This window comes from Sturnus vulgaris, chromosome 2 (genome assembly GCF_052056855.1).
Source record: "Sturnus vulgaris isolate bStuVul1 chromosome 2, bStuVul1.hap1, whole genome shotgun sequence".
Taxonomy (NCBI): domain Eukaryota; kingdom Metazoa; phylum Chordata; class Aves; order Passeriformes; family Sturnidae; genus Sturnus; species Sturnus vulgaris.
Window position 1 is genome coordinate 109,199,763 of NC_142244.1, and position 17,691 is coordinate 109,217,453.

The window sequence follows — 17,691 nt, forward strand, 5'->3', positions numbered from 1 at the left end:
CAGATGAAATAATGCATTATCTAACGTTTTAAACTGATGTCTGAATTTCACAGCTCAGCATAATTTGTATTCCAAATGCAGTTCTAATAAAGATTTCCACATATTTTAATCTATTTTTGACAGTAAATATTTTCTAATACCTGAAAGCTTGCATCAAAAAATCCCCACTGTAATTTTATCTATTGAAATTTCATATTCAAAGCACCCCTTATTTGGTGTCCCTACCAGCTCGGTACATCAGTCCTGCACACCTTAGAACTGCTGCCAATGACACGGGAAGGCTGGAATAAAAAAATTAGCAGGAAGAAGATATGGATTATATGCTTTATCCATTCTGGTTTTCTGACTAGAAAGGAACAGCCAAAGCAGAAGAGACACCTTAACAGCACTTCATGGTGGAGTAATAGTACCACTCATATTACTCATTTGAATGAGTGAAGGAAAAATGGTGGAAATAAGACTTGCCTACCTGTGCCACATCAATTTGGGAAAGCACTCTTTTGGCAGCATCTTTACCCCGGTTTCGTTTCTTCATTTCTTCCAAACTAATCTCGTGGCTCGTTAATTCAGATTGTATTTTCTGTTGGAAAACAAAGACAAGAATCAGCAAGAATTGAGAGAAAAGCTGTTAAACCATTTGGAGCAGTGGATTTGGAAACACCCTGAGCAGCAGTAGCAGCACGAGGGAGGTGACCCTGCCCCTCTGCTCAGCCCTCTGTCTGGAATGCTGTGAGATTTTTTTTTTTCCTGTAGGAAAACAACCGGTTTTATTGGTAAGAACATTAAAGATTATTCATAGGAAAAGAAATGTTTGCTTTACTATTCTTAATTCTTCTCATTTTCACAGTATCATTAGGCAAGTTGAGAGAAAACTGATTGAAGTATCTAAAACAGTACACCATTTTTGGCATACTACTGACCAGAATCTATGATCAGTGTCAGTTTTCTGTGGCTAAATGCACAGTGACAAGCAGTTCATTATTATTCTAATTTAATGTATTTTCTAACACATATTGCCTATTATGTTTGTCTGCAAAATGAGAGTGTGATCCAAAGAAAAACATCAGCTTTTTTTGGTTCGCCATTAATCAACCTTACAAGACAAAATTAACTTAAGCAATGTTGGCTAGTGCAATGTAAAGGAAAATAATTCCCAGAACATATATTGATACATTATACTTCAGGAAGACTCACAGATAATTGTGTTTAAATTGTTAGAAAATAAGAAATTGTTATTAGCAGAATTGCTAGAATTGTTAGACAGCACTACTGAAAAAACACCCTATGAAATAAAGATACAAAGTTATGTTTCCATCGTGAGATGCATTTGAGGCCATTATTCTTGCATTAAAAAGTGATTTTTTATTTCATCTTTTTTTATGGCATATAGCATTTTTCAGATGCCCTGAAGACCAGCTATAATTGGAAATATATGTATATAAATTTATCTTACACTACAGTAACTTTAATAGTAAAAATTAATATACATGTATTTTTAATCACATTTTCATAGGTTATTAAGTACAAAGCTGTGTACACCATATACTGCCTACTTTATACATCTATTACATGGTAATAAAGGCTTGTATACCATTATAATGTCTTATGTATTCAACACTTAACTGAAAGCAGGTTTTCATAAGTTATACTGAATATGTACCAAAGTAATTTTAAGAGAAAAAGAAAATGCGTGAAACCATTAAGTCTTTACTAAGCTTAATTGCAAGAATATACATGACTGTAAATTATTCAGTACAATTTGGAGAATTAAAATATTTTTCTAAAGCAAAGTATTTGTAAAAGCAAAATGACTAGCAGAAAGCTCCAAATTTAGATAATTTTTTTTTCTTCTAAAATGATCATAATTATATATTTTTTGATTTCTCATATTTTGAGTTCTTATTGACAGGGCTATTTAATGAATGGCCAGAAACATCTGGAGCAAATAATAGAATTTTTCTAAATATGATATTTAATTTTGGAGAAAAAACAAAATGGTCAATTAAAATAATTACTCCATGAAGAAGAGAAGGTTTATTTAATTGTTAAGAATTAATTTTATCTTTATCTAAGTTTAAAATTTCTCCCTGAAGTGCAATCGACTTGCAACAGGATTATCTTCCATTTCTGTGCTGCACATGAACCAAACAGGTGGTGATTTAGTTAGTACCCAAAGCCAAATAATTTGTTCATGTCTTGGATGTTAGAACTGCATATGAAAGGAAGAAGCAAATCTGAATTTTTAAAAATATGCTATATCACACCCAATATTTCAACAGTTCGCTTCCCCACCTCATCAACAATTTGGTTTTTGGTTGCATTTTCCATTTTACTTTGTTCAACCTCAGAGTCACTGTGGAAAGCACATAATTGAACAGTTCTTATCTGGATAGGTCAGAACAACACAGCAGATAAGAGTAGTGTTTAAGCAATTAGATATTATGGGACATTGCATAGAGATTGTTCTATCTTACTATTTAAAATTGCTCTGCAGGAGAGAGATGAAGCATCATCTTCTCTGACATCAAAATGTGGAATTTGAGAGAACAAACATTAGAGGAAAGATTTTAAAAAAAAAGTTATTAAGGCTTATAGCAAGGCAAAACCTTTTTTTATTTTTTTCTTTTTTTTTAATTTGCTCCTGCTGCTCACAGGCAGAAAAATTATATCAGTCATTAACAGATATAAAATAATTTATAACATCTGCCTGTTATGTTCATTATAATTCAATTTTTAACTGACCACTTTCATTTTTGTGTCTCTTCTGACTCATGAATTTATTACATTAACTTCTTAACATATATAGAAAACACTATTTTTTCTTGTATTGTCCCTACCTCTTCTTTTCTCAGTAATTATTGTCTATTTCTTTTCTATTTTTTCAATAAAGAGCAAAACTTGCCTTCATTTAATTTCTAGAACATCAGAATGTAATGCACTGTATATAACCAAGCTACACTAATGTACATAAATTATTGCGTCCTACAGCTTAAGAATTTTCATTTGCCATCACTGGCAATTTTTCAGGGAATTTGCAAAACTTTTATTCATATATATATAAAGCTTATAACACTCACAGAAGATGATGCTACAGCACAAGTAACATACAGGTAATTCTTAAGTCAAACTGCATGCACTGTTTTGGACACTAACTTTCAGTAAATACAAACTAGAGAGTCCAAATGAGAAAAGAAAGGTAGGATAGGGTAGAACCATGACTGACAAGGCAATACTGGCCAAGCTGGACATGACAAATGCAGGTAAAACAGTGTTCAGATGTTATGGAGATGTACAGAGGGTGACTACCTGCATAGTACAGAAATCTGCATAGATATTCAAACTTAATATGCAACAAAATGTAAGCTTATGCTTCTGAATAACACTTATCAGCTCTTCCCTCTGACCACTGATCCACACACGGCTGAACAAAACAATCCTCACAATTTCCAGCAGAGGAAAGGTAAGTGTAGATAACTAAAACATTTTCCTAAGTAGACAACTGTGAGTTCTTTGTCCCAAAATATCAGTCTGAATGCAACTAAGCACGGCATCATCTTTTCAAGTAACATCTTGAACAACTGGACCATTCTGCCATTATATCATCACATTAACTTTGGTTTTAAACAAAGCACAAAGATATTATAAAAACAGTATAATAGGCACTTTCACTTAGAAAACAGCCAGGCATATAGTGCTTATGCTGCAGAACTGAAATTATTCAAGGATTTTATTGAAAAGGTAGATTCTTTTTGCACTTTTCAAAAATACAGTATTAAGTTATTCTCCACACCACAATTTATATAGTTTGACTGGGAAGAGCAACAGACAAGTGATTTATCATACACAGATGAGAAATTAAATAAGTCGATTTTCTTTCCCATAATGTAAAACTATCCATGTAGTCACTCAGACTAAGCAGAAATACAAACTAGAAATTCTCTCTTCCATAAAAAGTCATTGAATAACAAAGCTACAAATAATTATTTGAAAAATATTTTGTCATATAAGTGTAATATTTTTGGTACAGATTTATTTTTGTCCTGTAAATTAAAGGATAAACTTTTTAAAAAGTCACAAACTGCAAATTCTTGTGATGACGACTTCATTCTCTGTATTTTTTTGGTAAGCTTAGAAATATGAAAAATTCTTCCAGTGGGATAATGAGACCAAATATACAAATAAATAGTCTTTCCTTTTTGAATATTGCTCTAGAATTTACCTCACTCAAGGTTTTGTCATAATCGGGCCTTGAGGAATCTGAACTGATTTATCAGTGTGGTTGCTGTTAGTTTTTTTTTTACTGAACACATCATCTTTAGTTGTATTCCGAATAACTCAGGTAACACAAGCTCTCTAGCATTAAAGTCTCAGCGCCACATGGTGGAGTAAGAAGCACACAGAATTTACCTTCAGAAAGTGATCTTAAAAAGAAGTTGAACAGCACACATTTGACTCCCCTTTCTTTCTGCCAAGATTCTGAATAAACTAGTGATCATTTCACTTAAAAAGAGGAGCTAAATATGATTTTTTTTCTCAAGTTAATTTCTGATCAGCTGAAACAAAGATTATTCCTCCTATCAATGCTCTAAATTGATTTGATTTTTTGAAGCAAACACAGAGTTCCCAAGCTCAGCAGCTTTCTGGTTATAAATTCCTCCATATGTTCTTTTAGAAATGCAACACATATTGCTGAATGGGTTGCTAAATCCCTCAGCATGGATAAACTGATCCCTGCCCAGAAAGCAACATCACTGACTGAAAGATTCCCATTCCAGCTGTGCAGACACTACTGCAGGTATCCTGTATGAATGAACTGCTTTCAGCTCCACAAGAGAACGGTGCCAGCAGAAGCTCCACAGGAGACGTGGCCGTTCAGGATGTGCCTGTTCTGCCACTGGCTGGGATGGCTCTTTGCTGGAGCAATGACTCAGTCAATCTGCCCACATAAAAATGGTTGTTTATTCCTTTTCCCTCTAAGGATTTTAAAGAGATTCACAACTGAACTTCAGAGAACTTCAATATTTGCATTAGACCTGTTCAGTTGCTAATTAAGTTTTTTTCATTAGGTCTCACTGGTATCATAAAATAAAAACATGAAAGGGAAAAACTCAGCAGCCTCTATGCTTGCTTTCCCACAGTGGGTATAATACAATCAGGTGATCCTGACATTAGACAATAAAATCTCCAGAAAAATAACAAGTTGTGTAAAGGCACTGAGCTGAAATTTTCTTATGAAAGTGTGCTAATTAAGGTTGTTTGGGTTTTGTGTTGCTTCAGTTTTTGAAGTTCCGAATTACTTCCTTTTACATGGTCTGTAGTAATTCCCAGTAGGGTATCTGACAATGCACATAAATCGGATGCATCCATGGGACGTGTGAAACATGTAAGGGTCCAAACACACCAGAAAAGAAAAAGTAAATTTCCATATTATTTTTTCTTATGTATTCACTTCGTATAATCATAAGATGAGAAATTAAACAGATGTATCTTTTAAAAAATGCTAATTTTTATCTCATTAAAAAATTGTTTACATCATTCATATTTCTAGGAAGAAGAAAAGTTATTCAAGTGAGTCAATAGATAGCTAACATTGTTTGGGATTCAAACAGAAAAAAAATTTCTACATCTGATATTATACTGATAAATTAGAATAAAATAAAGTAGGATACAAATTATTTTTAAAATAAGACCGAATCCAGATGTGATCCTGTTTTCTAAATACACCATTTATTGTCCTAACATTAAAATACACATAAAAATATTTGCACTACCTACAAGTGCATGCACACAAATAGAAACTGAAATGTATGTCCATCTACATGTTAATTCAAAAGACATAATAACGTTTATTTCTTAAAGCAGAGAAAAAATATTTTCAGGCTTCATATATTCAGCTCTGAATATATTTAAGATCATCTAAGATACTCCATACAAAATTATTTTTTTTAGAATGATTTAAAACTCTACAGGCATGCCAAGAAACCCATAATTGAATATCTCTTCTAAAATCATTATAAAAATACTCTTTTTCAACTTCCCTGTAGCTTTTTTCCTGTTTACTTTCATAATCTGACTGCCTGAAATGAAATGGAATTTGCAGAGAAGTTGAGGTATGTAACATTGTAGCATTGATAGCTTTATTGCAGAGATATTTGATTTTATTTCATTTGTATTCTTATCCTCTTAATGCTGCATTAAAGCAGACTTTACAGAAGAAAGAAGAAGTAAAAATATAATTAGATGTACAATTTTATTGCAAAGGGAAAATAAACCACGTGTAAAGATTGGGAAAAGCTTTTTCTATTGATCTTACTGAGCTGTAAAAATGTGAATATAAGTGTCTTGATGTGCCCATCATGAAATAACTAACAATATTGTCTATGTTTCAATAGTTTAATAATAAACCACATAATCAACTTTGCAAAAGAATCATCTAAGAGTAGTGAGGATGATGAGTTTCCTCTTTCTAGGATGAGAGCTGGATTTTAAATAACCATGATATTTCTTGCCTGTTTTAAATTACTGCTTAGTCTTCCATCATATTTATTGTCCTTTACATCTTCTGGACTGGTATATAATATAAATCAGAAGGAAAATATGACTTTACTAGAAGAGCAGCTTAAACTTCTCAAAGTAATCCTACACAAAATTTGCTTGCACTTTCATGCTGATCATGTTGCAAATCCTCTTTAATGCGAGGCTGAGGGACAACCAAACACTCTGGTTGATTAAGAAAACTGGCAAACATGTGCAGAACTTACCTGTGCTTCCTGAGGCACCTGAGCTGCATCCACTCTGTCTGCAGCGTAGGCTGTCAACTGTTTGTCAATGGCAGCCAGAGACTCTTGGATCAAGCGCAGGGTTTTGTCAGTCTCCTGTGCAGACTGAATACTCTGCTCAAGGCTTTTCTGCCTTCTCACGGCCTAGAAACAACAACAACGTTATCAGCATTGGCAGAAATAATGCATATAATAAATTTTTTCCACACTTTCTTTCCCCCCAAGAATTCAGGCAAAGAATCAGACACGGGACTCCTGAGTTGCGCTCATCCACCTTTTTGTAGGATAAATTGCGTATCTTTTTGCCACCCATTCAGTTTTCTCGCTAAGAAACAAACAACAGACAGATTATACAGACAAGTTCTACAAAGCAAAGGATCCCAAAAAACAATGTATAAACAGGATTTCTATTCAGAGTGCAAGATGGCAAAGCTGCACAAGCAAACCATCCTGACAGCACTGCCTTTCTGAGGCAGAGAGGTCCTCCTGATCTTATTATATAATTCAAGAGACTTTGTTTACTGAGAATAGGGTTACTGTCATCACAATCCTATCCAAAGCAATCCACCTCAGTAAGTGAGAGGGATAAAGACTCTGTTGAGCTGGATTTTTCTTATATGAGGCATAAATAGCTGTTTGGAAGAGGCAATGCCTACTTTCTTTCTCCTGTGGGGAAAAATTAAAAAGCTGAATCTTTCTTCTACTCCACTAGCAGTGTCCCCATGGCTTTTTATACAATCTTTTTTTGGAGAAGGTTCTTTCCCTTCCAAAGGAACTCAGTTTATGGTTTAACAAATCAGGACAATAAATTTTACATCCAAGTTGTCCTTAGAACACACATATATTAAACACTTCACATAAATGAGTCAGCTCTAAATATTATTTGCAACACTTTAATTAGGCATTTATCAGGTAATAAATAACCCAGTACATTCTTCCATCTGTCATTGTGTCTACCCACAGACTCATATTTTATTTGGACCCCAGTTACTACCTAGCAGAGTTTCTGCTTTATACAAAGCACACAATAATAACCATCGACTTCAAATACAACACAGTTTTACTGTGGGCAAGTCCAGCCACATTGCTACCCACAGAATAAGGTGACTAACTTAATTTGACACAAATCAAAGGTGAAAGCAAGCACTCTTTAAATAACACCACTAGGTATCCTGACATTTTTCAAGTTAAATCACACTTTTTCTCTCTGGTAAGCCAGCTATACTTTAATTTGATTTCATACCCATTACGACACTCTTGCCTTGAACAAAAATATCTCTCAGCCATTCAGTGAGAATATTTGATATACCTGCACTACATGAAGCTCAGATTCTTACAGAGCTTCACATATAACAAATGAAGAAGATTATTTTTTGTGAGCATTCTTGCTAGCTGTTTGACTTAGTTAAAGGGTAGGGATCCAACCAGTATTTTCTATATTTGCTTTTGCAAGCTGCTTTGTGCTATTTCAAAACAACTGATCAGATAATCTTGTATCACCACTAGTTCTAGGAGCTTTCCCTGGAACTGAACAGCTTTACATATCAAACTCATGCTGTCAGTGTTAATGGGTGCACCTAAACCACCAAGGTGTTATTACCTTACTGCAGTACTAAGACTTGCTACTTAAAATGACTTTTCATCTGATTTGAGATTTTAACACAAAAAATCTCCTCAAAGCAGTGAGTTTAAAAAACAAAGCTGAATTTAAAAGCCACTGCTTCTGTTTACCTTGGCTCTACTTACTACTGATCTGTAAGCCTGGCTAAGGTGCAGACTCTATCAATCCATTTGCGTCACTCTGGGGTAGATTGAAAGACACATTAGATCAGAAACAGCATAAGTAGCTTTCTGCATCTCATGGGTAAGGTCATCCTCCTGGAAGCATGGAAGAACCATGGAGTACTTCCCTGCTTTTACTGATCTCTGTGGTTAACTGTTAGGACTAACACAGCAGAATGCATTCCTCCTGAGGGCTGCAGTGTCCTTATGTGCAGAGAAGCTCACCTTTTAAAATAAGACACTGATAAAGTTCCATTTTTATGAGTCATTCCGAATAAGTGTCTGCACTTTCTGGAGAATTCAAAATACTGGACAAAAGTTTGGTGTTACATCTATCTGATAAACTAGTTTTATAGCAACACCTGAAGCTTTGAACCTCTGTTAAATGCTGCCCCATGCTAACTACTATTTGGAATTAAACAAGTACAGATACATTTGCTGCCAGCCTGAGAAGCAGAGTGCTTGCATGCAATGAAGTAGTAGAATACATGTGAATTCCCAAAGACTTAAAATCTTATAAAGAATAAGTGATAATTGAAAAATTATCATATTTGTTCTGATATTATCAGAAACTACATATAACAAAATCCCATTTTAGAATAGAACTGGGAAAAAATATATATTCCCAAACTCATTGATCAAATATTATAGCAGATAAGCTTAAGAAAAAATTACAACAAATTCTTGCCTGTGTCTGAATAATTTTTTACACTTTTTTTTCTTTTATTTCAAGCAAATATAAAGTCAGATAAATATATATTCACATTTTGTGATGTCTTTATGTGCACACAACACAAACACAAATCCAAAAAATTCCCTTGTCATTGTCCTCAGAGGGAATTTGATTACAGCCTGAGAACTTGTGTGACATTTTGCCTCTTCCAAGTCAGCTGAAAGTACATCTTTTCCCAAAGCTGTGAACAGTGTAAGTGAATGAATGGATGATGTCAGACCAAGACATGAATGCAGCAGTAGAAGAAAGGAATTATTTTGGCAACAGGAGAAGAGACACGGAGCTGAATTTTGGGAAAGAATACCTTCAGAGTTGTGATGATTTTCTCAGACATAAGTGGGTGCTACTTTAATTTTTTTGTCTGTATTGCTTATTGGAAACCGACCCTGCCTTGCATGTTCACCTACAGTCAAGCTCGTACCTGACCTTGTTGAATTCCCACAACAAATGGAATGAAAATCTGTACAGTAATCTTATAAAAGGTACCATGCACCCATGTAATGTAACATATTTCTCCAGTACACACAGTTGATTCAAAGATCTCATTTTTTTTCACTAAGTAGGCCTCTGGTACTGCCACTGGCATTGCAGAATATTGAACAAGTTCAATCAAGGGGAATGTAACAATATTGAGGAGCCACCTTCTTCTCTTTCAGCAGAAAAGAGTTGCTTTACAAAAAGGACAGTCCTACTATACACTGTTGACCTAAGTTTCCAATGTGTCCTTATAACTCATGTCTGTCTGTGTGAAAATCTATATGGACCTATTTTTTTAAAGACATACGAGAGTTCAGAGCTGAAATTTTAAATATTTATGATATAAAAAATATTCTAACTTATGATGTTCTGGGTGGTTCATTTTTTGATTTGTTTCCTGAAATATTATGGGTTTTCTATTCTATTGTGGGAAAAAATTAGCTAGCTTAACACTGTAGTGTGTAAAAGGGTCTGAGAACATAATAAAAAACTCCAGTTTTGCTACCAGATCATGATCAATAAAGCTGGAGGCTTTGGTCTCTAAAGAGAAGTGGCTGACAGTTAATTGCTAAATAGAAAATCTCAGGAAAATAAACAACTGTTTAATTATTTCTGAGCCAACAAAATGTTGACAGCTGTCAAGGAAAACTAATTAAAAAAAAATCTGCTGTTAGGCACTATCAGAATGAAAGAGAAACAAAAAGAAAGTATTAAATATTTTTTTTTATTTAAGTCTCTACAGGGATTTTTATAGATTTTTTATGGTTTTATGATAAACATATCACTTTTTATGATACGATGTCCTGCATAAATATGTTTACAATTTACCAAAGGTCAGTGGAAAATGCAGGTAATAGTAACATTGCATATTATCCACATAAAATGCAGTATTAAGGGAAAGGATCATAGTTAATTCTTTGATGCTGAATGTTATAATGTTATATTTAAAGATATTGCCTTTTTTTGCTTAAATAATACATTTCATCTATTTAGCAACATCAGTCACAAGCAGTTACTAAGATGTTGGTTAGAGTTTTAAAGTTAAAACCAAATAATGTTGTTGAAGCAGTAGTCAGTAGCTGGGCTGTGGGAGAATAATAGAACAAAACCTTTTGAAAATGATAGCACATTTACTACAGGGTACATTTATTTAAAATGCAGAATTAAATTAATTAATTAGCTTATAAGTTACAGCTCATGGAAAAGAGTTTGTTAAGAAACACAGAAATCTGTGTCGGGAGGTTATTTTTAGATTAGTTATACTCTTGTGTTATTGAGAAGTGTTGCCACAGGCAAACTTAAAAAGTTAAGAAAATTTAAAATTCCTTCCTAAGTTGTTTAAATCACTTTAAAATTTTGTCTGACTCTTGGTTGTGACTGAGATATATCACAACTTCTCTGTACCCCTCACATCAAATTCCAATCATGTTAATCTCCACTAAATCTCAGAGTGGATTAATGTTTGTGCTTAGACTTTAATTAGAAACATATTTTTTTTAAATTGAAAACGTTATCTTTGGACCCATGAATTTTTAATACCCTCCAACCTAGAACTAATTATTTTTCAAGTTCTAGCAATATTACCCAGCGTGCTTATTGAGCAGATGGCTGCAAAAATTTGACCTCCCAGCCATTAAATGATATTTAACTTCGATCAACTGAATTCCAAAACTGCAAACTATACCAAAGAAGACTCTTCTATCTCTTTAGGTTATCACTGCAGGCAGATAATGCCTCAGAACTTGTAAAAGCAGCCCTCTTAGCAGCCTTCAAAGCAATCATGTGGACATGGGGCATGAAATATTTCTCCTCTGAAGTGGAGTGCAAAACAGAAAAATTGTGTCAAATGATGAATGTGTGCTCTTTGAAAGAAACTAAAGGTAATCTTCAGGGGAGTCCTAAAATGAATTAAGAGACAGGACCCAATAATAATAATTGAGTCTAGTGTAAAGCCCATGTGAACAATAATGTTTTGTACAGTTTTCTGCAAGTATAGTCTCAAGAATATGTGAGACTATACTTGCAGACATTTCTGAAATTTGCTGGACAGGATGTAAAGCCCTTTCAGCACTGATAGTTGTTTGCAGTATTAGCTTCAAATTCTTCAATGTTTCTTAAATCCCATATATAGAGTTGTAAGTGAATCAGTCCTTGAAAAGTAAGGATAGGGTATACCTTGCTTATCAGTCAGCCCCAAATGTTCAAAAGCAAACTAAACACGCTCAGTCTTTGTTAACTAAAGAAGATAAGGCACACAAACATAAAGCCATTATCTGCCTTTAAAAATGAATCTCTATCTCAGTAGCAAAGCTGAATTGTCTCGCAGCATCATTCATATAGAAGTGGGTTGGTTTGGTTGCTCTATTAGTAGTGAATAAATATTTCACGTATCAGCTTCTGCCCACATGAGCTTATTGTCTTGGTAATTACCCTCACAATTATTCAAATAAAAACAAATAACTTCACCGCTTTAGGATTGCCAATTAGCCTGTCTGAAAAGTGACCTTGAACATGAGCTGATTTGTGTTATGTGTCTGCAATATATTTTTATACAAGGAAAATGCTGCTTGAATTTCAAGAGACCACACAAGCAGCACAGAAAATTCAGTATCAGGAATCTATGAAAAGAAAAAGTATGTTTTTCCACTTCAGAGTCATATCTCACCGTTAGTATTTAAGTACTCAATATCTGATAAATCTTTCAAAGAAGCCTATAAAGGAACCTTCCATCCCATTTTTTTTTTCTATCTTTGAAAGAAATTGGAGAATAATTAACAAATATCTAATATATTTTGCCTATATACTTATCCAAATTATTTCCAGAATTTCACACCACATCTTCATTATGTGCTTTTGACACTAAATCTCTGCACCTTTTATGAATTTTGATTTAGTATCCATTAGTGATGACTGAATAGTATTCAACTATCACTCAAAAGACTATTTGAAAATGTTGTTCTCACACCCTGGAAGACTTCTGCATATTTCTAGTTTTCTAGTCAGTAAAAAAAAAACAAATACCAAGAAGCAAAATTACAGAGTCTATTTGCTTTCAAACAGAAGTGAGATTATTAAAAAAAAATAAAAATACAGGCAACAAAAAGAGAAGGCATACAGAAACTTATATTTACTTTTCTGTTATGACACTGTCTGGCTACACAGAATTATGTGAATGTCTGCACTGCACCAGAACTACCACCAGGCTCTTTCCCTCCCCATCCTTCAAGTTTATTCTCAGAACAGCTGAAGACCCTTCTATAATTTTTATTGAAGTGTTTGTACTTCCACTGTGTTCAAAAACAAGTGTATTTCTAGCACCATGAAAGAAGCAAATTTTTTTTCATTGTTATGGTAGATTGTCGTCCTTCTAATACAGCTGCTTTCCAGAAATCTGCACTTGTGCATCATTTATGTCATTACAACTGAGTCATTTTTGACAGTATTTGTAGCTTCTCTTCGTGCATATTCTAGTTAAAGTCATAAAGGGGCTGTCTACATCCTTTGCTAGGTCTTTCCCTAATAATTCTTTCTGATCTTCACCAAGTACTGAGCTGATATCTTTCTAGTATTTATAGCATATTGCTAGATTTGTTTCTCCTTGTGTTACACATTTTTATATTGAAGTGTCTTTTTAAACCTTTTATTGATAAAAATGCACTTGTTTTTTGTTTAATAAAAATATACCTGTAAGAAATTTACTCATATTTAATTTTGAAAATAATTTGCTTCTTGCTAAGAAGTTTTGTCAGAGAAAAGATCTTATATATGCAATTAAAGATTGAATCCACTAGATGGTCACTCCAGTTTTGAAATTTTGTGGTTACCTGTTTTATTGGTTTTGGCTGGAGCTGAGTTAATTTTCTTCACAGCAGCCTGTAAGGTTCAGTGGTTTGTATTGGTGACCAAAACAGTGTTGATAATACAGGGATGTTTCAGGCATTGCTGAGCAAGGCTTCCACAGCACCCAGGTCTTTTTCCCATTCTGCCCCTTCCAGGGAGCAGGCTGGGCTTTGGAAGGACACAGCCAGAACTGTTGACCTGAGACCCACACAGGGTCACACCCAACAACAAAAAAAGGTGGGGAAAATTGTTTCCAAAATTGTCATTGCATGGGGACTGGTTGAACATTCGTCTCCTGGAGGTAATTTCTTTTGCATCATTTGTGTTCACTCCTTTTTTCTTTCACTTATCATCCTAATCTCAATTTGTGAGTTTTCTTGCTTTTGACATTTCTATAATCTCCACCAGAGTACCAGGAGATGTGGAGTCTTTGTGCTTTGCTGCCTACTGGAGTTAGCCCACCACACCCACGAAGCCACTTCTAATGTAAAATTTTGTTTGTCATCTGTTTAGGAACTGTACCAGCAAAATAATTCTTATATTTTAAATTATATTAGACTCTACTCTACTTAGTGGGAGGATCACTAAATATACCTCCTGATGAAGTTCTTCCCACCGAGTATTGAACTTCTCAAGTTTCTCATTGATCAATTCATCCAAGATCCCCCCATCTGTCAAAGTCTGAGCCAGCTCCCGGATCTGGTTGCGATTATCTTCTGGATGTCTCATTAAACGTTCCAAAGACTGAAAAAAGTAAAAAAAAAAAGTAGTTTATTTTCCTTTTTGGAAATAAGGTTCTACATAGAGCAATCCCAATTTGCCTTCAAAATATAAGAAAGAAATTTCACATTTCATATACAATAAAAGTAGAGAAAAAAAAGATTGAATACTTATGTTTCATGCCTTGGCAACTAATGTTCTGTACTATGTACTATAAAGCACAAAGAGTTTTCATAAAGCAATAAATTTACTGCTTAATTTTCAAGATGTGGACTATGCCAAATGGGTTCAGTGAGAGTACTTGTACCTTAATGTAAAAAACTTGCTTAAATATCTAAATGGATGAAATTCAACAGAAAAAACGGATTATCAATGCAATATTTTGTATTTTGATGTACTATGAGCATTAATTTAATTTCTACTAATTTTAAAGGTCCCATGAATAAAAATTAAAGAATAATAAACAAAGTTGCCCTGCTATGATGAAAACTTGCTCTCTCTGAAGCCTTCAACATTTTTTTGACTGGCTGAAGTTTCATTTTCTTTTTTTAAAGAATGTTTATTTTATTATTACCAAAACTGTCTATAACACCCAGGAAAACACATTTAATTATTATTTGATTTATGATTATCTGAATATTTGTTTGGATGATTGTTTTAATTCAGAACCTCATTTATTGAATCTATTAAGAACTTAGGACTTCCAAAATATTTTACACTTTGTTCATGTCTAATGTTAGTTCATAGTTTGTTTAGAATGACATGAAATTTACAATTTATCAGCACATATGATTTGGTTATTATTTAAATCCACACTTACATCTAAAGACTCAGAAATCTCTTCTGCACCTCCCTGGACATTTTCAGTTGCTTTGAGTTTCAGTTCAATCTCATTCAACCATTTATTTTCTGCATCCAAATATGACAATAATTCACGCCAACATGCCCATACCTCCTGGTGAAGAAAAGGTTTATTTAGATTGAAAATCTCACAGAAAATTTTCACTCATTAGAATACTGAAAACATTCATGCCTCTTCCCCAAAGCAATATGGTTGATACCTGAGGCTTATGGGACCACAAAGTAGATTTTATTTCCCAGTACTCATATGATCCAAATTATTATAAAACACAAGAAAACCATCATTTTGATTAAACAGAGCAAAACCATAGAAAATAACATGAAAATGTGAGCTCTTCTGCAAAAAACAACTGGAATCTTCATTTTCATGTATTACCTTTATATGTTTTCTGTAAAGTTTTCTTATATAAATATAAAAGTGAGGAGAATTTTTAAAGACCCATGTTATACATTTATGTCTTTATTATAAAAATGCACTGAGATTGCCTATATATCCTGTATATTAATTGCTTAAATCACAGGTTTATAAAATGTCAGCTTTTAAGAATTCAGACTAAAATCTCTACGGAAATTAATTCTAAACTACATTTAGTGCAATTTATAGACCTTTTAAGTGCTAGACTACTAAACATAACACAACATAATGTTGTGAAATATTCTTATTCTCCTGAAATTAAATTATTGTCTAATATTTTATTTATACAGTGCCTGAAGTTACTTAAATAAGCAGATAAAAATGGCACTTTATACACAAACAAACATTTAAATGCTCCATAAATAAAATTTCTTTTGTTCCTTTCTTATGTTAGTAGAAGTTAAAGCAATGTTGTTGAAATGAATTACAGTCTTGACAGATAAAGCTTCCCAGAGTGCAATTCATCTCACCTAACTTTGCTCACACCAAATGAGGGTTATAGAGCATTACTAACATGCAAAAAGACATCATCAATGAGCCGGGTAAATATAGATTACCAGTTTAAATTACACACCTTATTTTCCACAGTTAATTTAGACAAGATAAACTTTACTCTGGTATATTATTGTCCTGCATGAGATTACCTCTTGCAAATTATTCACAAACAAAATTTAGCTCTTGCAAAATTCCCAACAAAAAAAAACACACCAAATTCACTGTAGCTACTGTATAACATAAAAGCAGTCCCATGGCAAGAATCTGCAATGGAGTTGGTCAAAATAGTAGGGTCAACTCAAAATGCATGAGAAATATTCAGGTTGCCAGAAGATCAAGGGCTGTTCCCATGCTGAGATAACACCACCTGACCAGCTTCAGGGCCATTCAATAAAAACCCTTGGCCATGGAAGAGAGAAGCCTAGAGGAGCTGATGAAGAGAACATCACAGGTTTGCTACAAAGACAGATTTCTTTATCTCAGGAGGGATAAGAACCTTGATCAGCCATTCCTGTCTCTGACCTGAGAGCCATGTCTCAGTCTTCTCTTGCAACACGACTCTCCAGCAGATATGATTGTCAAATTAACTTTGTGTGTGGCTCCTAGCATGGGGTATTTGGTATATGGCTCATAAAGCCAGGATAGCCTTGGGCTACCCACAATCATATATGATAATGCAGCTGTGCTCTCCACCTTGCTTCTTGCAGTTAGAAGGGTCATAAATACAAGACTGACAAGATATCAAACCTCCAAAGTCTTCCACTTTCCATTCAGCCTGCTGCAGAGTTGCTGGTAGCTGGTAATTAGAACATTGAGCTCCTTTTTCAAAGCCTCATGAGCTGCTGGTGGAGCCTTTGCTATAAAGTTATTCACGGAATCTGTAATAAGCTTCACTTTCACCTCTTTCTGCAGGGCTTCCTCCTTTGCTCTCTGGAAAGGCAAAAAAGGAGAAGTTCTAGTCCTGGTTTAAGAAGGAAAGTTATTTCTAGTAACTATCAGAATTCTCTGACAGAATTCTAGAGGGAGGAAAAAACCCAAACAACATTACAACAAAACAAAATACAACAGGAGACATTTAAATCCCAGACCTTCTGACATAATCTTGAATGCATCCAAAAAACTTTTATTTCATTTTGTTGCCAATACACAATACTCAATACAATTTAACATCTCACAACTATCTAGTGTTCTGGACCTCTCACACTAATGGAACATTTCAGTACTTTTTTCCCCCAAGAAATGCTCCAAACATAATCAGCACAAATGAAAAAAAAAAAAATAATTAAGTTGGGTTAAAATTCATATACCCAGATTTAAAGGCAAAAATCACAAGAAAGGGAGAACAAAAAAGAAAATCCTTCTGAATTATTTTTCTCTCCTTGTCACTGTCATTAACCTAAATTTAAAGAAAAAGTCAGAAAATAATTTATCTCTATTGTATATCCCACACTTTTGCTATTCTCTCTCTTGTTATGTGGTCTCATGAAAAATATTTTCATGAGAAAAAGTGCAGTTTCCTCTGAAGCAGTGCTTTCTGGTGTCTATGACTGGAATCATATCAGGACTGGAAACATAGTGATGTTATTAAA

The 17,691-nt window shown here is 33.9% G+C and overlaps 1 protein-coding gene across 14 annotated transcripts in view; it reads right to left on the reverse strand.

The window, feature by feature from the left end:
* DMD (dystrophin) overlaps positions 1–17,691 on the reverse strand; it is a 1,142,416-nt gene that overhangs the window by 620,092 nt on the left and 504,633 nt on the right. For all 14 annotated transcript variants that reach the window (XM_088160350.1, XM_088160356.1, XM_088160354.1 and 11 more), the window contains 5 exons: positions 16,850–17,032; positions 15,152–15,286; positions 14,206–14,355; positions 6,762–6,923; positions 470–580 (listed from right to left, as the gene is read on the reverse strand). In XM_088160350.1, coding sequence (XP_088016476.1) covers positions 470–580; positions 6,762–6,923; positions 14,206–14,355; positions 15,152–15,286; positions 16,850–17,032 — 741 coding nt within the window. The remainder of the gene's footprint in view (positions 1–469; positions 581–6,761; positions 6,924–14,205; positions 14,356–15,151; positions 15,287–16,849; positions 17,033–17,691) is intronic.